Source organism: Fibroporia radiculosa (genome assembly GCF_000313525.1).
Source record: "Fibroporia radiculosa TFFH 294 genomic supercontigs, scaffold15510, whole genome shotgun sequence".
Lineage (NCBI taxonomy): Eukaryota > Fungi > Basidiomycota > Agaricomycetes > Polyporales > Fibroporiaceae > Fibroporia > Fibroporia radiculosa.
In genome coordinates, this window is record NW_012133000.1 from 1365 (window position 1) to 3644 (window position 2280).

The 2280-nt window shown below is 49.1% G+C and overlaps 1 protein-coding gene across 1 annotated transcript; it reads left to right on the forward strand.

Annotated features, from left to right (window-relative positions):
• Window positions 1–1515: 1515 nt before the first annotated feature.
• Window positions 1516–2010, forward strand: FIBRA_09220 (uncharacterized protein; the record flags this gene model as incomplete). Its single annotated transcript, XM_012321540.1, has 1 exon — window positions 1516–2010. The coding sequence occupies one exon, from the start codon at window positions 1516–1518 to the stop codon at window positions 2008–2010; it is 495 nt and encodes a 164-aa protein (XP_012176930.1).
• Window positions 2011–2280: the final 270 nt, after the last annotated feature.

A 2280-nucleotide genomic window follows, 5' to 3' on the forward strand; every position in this document is an offset into this window, starting at 1 on the left:
GTAGCCCATTTGACCTGCTTCTGATAAGCTAGACACCTGACTAGTAACATGATCACCATGGTTACGCTATCTTTATCTAGGTAGATATCTAATCGGATAAGATATAGATCATCTAGACGCTAAAGATAAGATAGATGCCATGAAATTCTGTGACAGTTACAAAGATTTCCTAAACCAGCTGTGAAGGGCATTCACTATGACTGGCCCTCAAGAAGATCACAATGCTGAGTTTGAGAAGATGCTGCAAAGGTACAAGAGTGTCTCAATACAGGATACAGCAAAATTTATTGGAGAATACCAAAGTCTCACAGAATTGGTGAAACAAGGTGACAAACAGCACATTTCATTGATTTGAGACAGAATAGCCTTGTCAATCAGACAAGTGCTTGCCAGAATTCAGTAATCTAAGTGGCCAAAGGAATGGTCATTATTTTTGCTCTCCAGTCTGGCTGATGTCCCTCCTGCTCTTACCTTGGACGTTGAGTATCCTGGTAACCCTAGTACCCTTGCCGAAGCCATGGCTTCTCCATTTGCTTCAGTGGCGCACTGCACTACTCGACAAATTTCAGTCAATTCATGATCTTCATGTCTACGAGCTTGTTCCTAGGTCCTTTGTGCCCTCTGGTTGTCGTATTATGTGTGGTCGCCCTGTTTTCCATTTGAAGTGTGATCACCTGAATGTCCCTGTCCGTTTCAAAGCTCGCTGGGTCTGTCGAGGCTTTGAGGCCGTTTTTGGGCAAGACTATACTCAGACATCCTCTCCCACTGTGCATATGGAATCTTTTCGTGCCCTTCTTCACCTGGCTGCTAAGCGCAACTGGGAGATTCATCACATTGATGTAAAGACTGCCTTCTTATATGATCTTCTTCCTGACAATGAGACATGCCATATGGAACAACCCCACGGCTTCGAAGATCCTGACCATCCTGACTGGGTGTGGAAGCTTCTCAAAGGTCTGTATGGAATGAAACAAGGTGGTCATACCTGGCATCGTACTATGCACATCCACTTACTTGCCCTTTGGTTCATCTACTGATAGGCCCGCGTAGCGCATGGGCGTGCCTCGAGCTGTACTCAACATTCGAAGCGCTCGAAGCTTCCGCCTTCAGGGACGACCACGATACTTCGATACGAGAACGCCTTCAAGCAAGGCCCGCCCTTCAACATCTTTGAAGCTTTGCGATCTCACGACGATCCAATCGGGATCTTTTGGTGGCAGCGTTATTCTGGGGGCTCAACTCCGAAGACAAAACACCATCATCCGGAGATTGGGACCTACGATACAGGGCCAACGGGTAAACCTTTAAGTCGACGCACTCGGGCCGCAACGCCAAGACTCGCAACAGTCGGGCCTCCGAGACTAGCAGGAATAGCGCGGCGGACGGGAATTGGAAACTGATGGAGATGTCGGGTGGGAGTAGGAAGGATAGCGGGATCGTTCGGCGTGGTCAGGGCAGTGGAGGCGGTGACTCGGGAGGTTTGGCAGGATAAGGGATATTTAAGAGCAGTTTTTCATGGTTGTAAGCCAGGACTCAGCCCCTAGTAGCGAGACTCGCGCAGAATCACATCCCCCACTCAGCAGAGCTCATTCCGGCTTCAAACTTGCTTTCGAAGTGTTGCGTCTCCCTACGGACTATGACTACGACACCCCGAACTACGTCTGCAACCTTCAAACTACGCCTACGCCTTTTGACCTTTGTCTACGACCCGCGCTCCCCCTTCGAAGAACACCTACTCGTTCAGCTAAGTCCCTTGAAGTTCTGTTCTCGCACCCGACCCTCGGACGAGACTCGTGCGCCCGCGCTCAAATCGCACTTTGCCTTTGCATTGTCGAGCCAGCTCCCCTCTTACCTTCCCTCCGCTTCTACAAGAAGTTGGAGTGTTTGGACAGTCCGAAACAGTCTCGTGACACCATCCCAAGAAAATCTAGTGAAGTCGTCACCGTTCGAGCAAGCTATCACAACTACAAGCCCTCACCCACATCAGCTTCCCCAAGAAACAGCAACTAACCCTTTTCTTCGCACCCCCAAGTTAGGGTTAGGTTTCCCGAGGTTGCATCACCGCCTCCCTTGCAAATACTGTATCTATTACCGCCAGTCGGATTTGGAAATCATTGTTACCTGCGTTCATGTTGACGATTTCCTTATGACTGGCAGTTCTCTTCGTGCAATTGCTGACTTCAGATCTGATCTTTGAGCTGAATGGCAGATCTCTGACCTTGGTGAAGTGAAGTTTTGCGTTGGTATTGCTATCTCCTGTCATCTTTCATCCCAGACTGT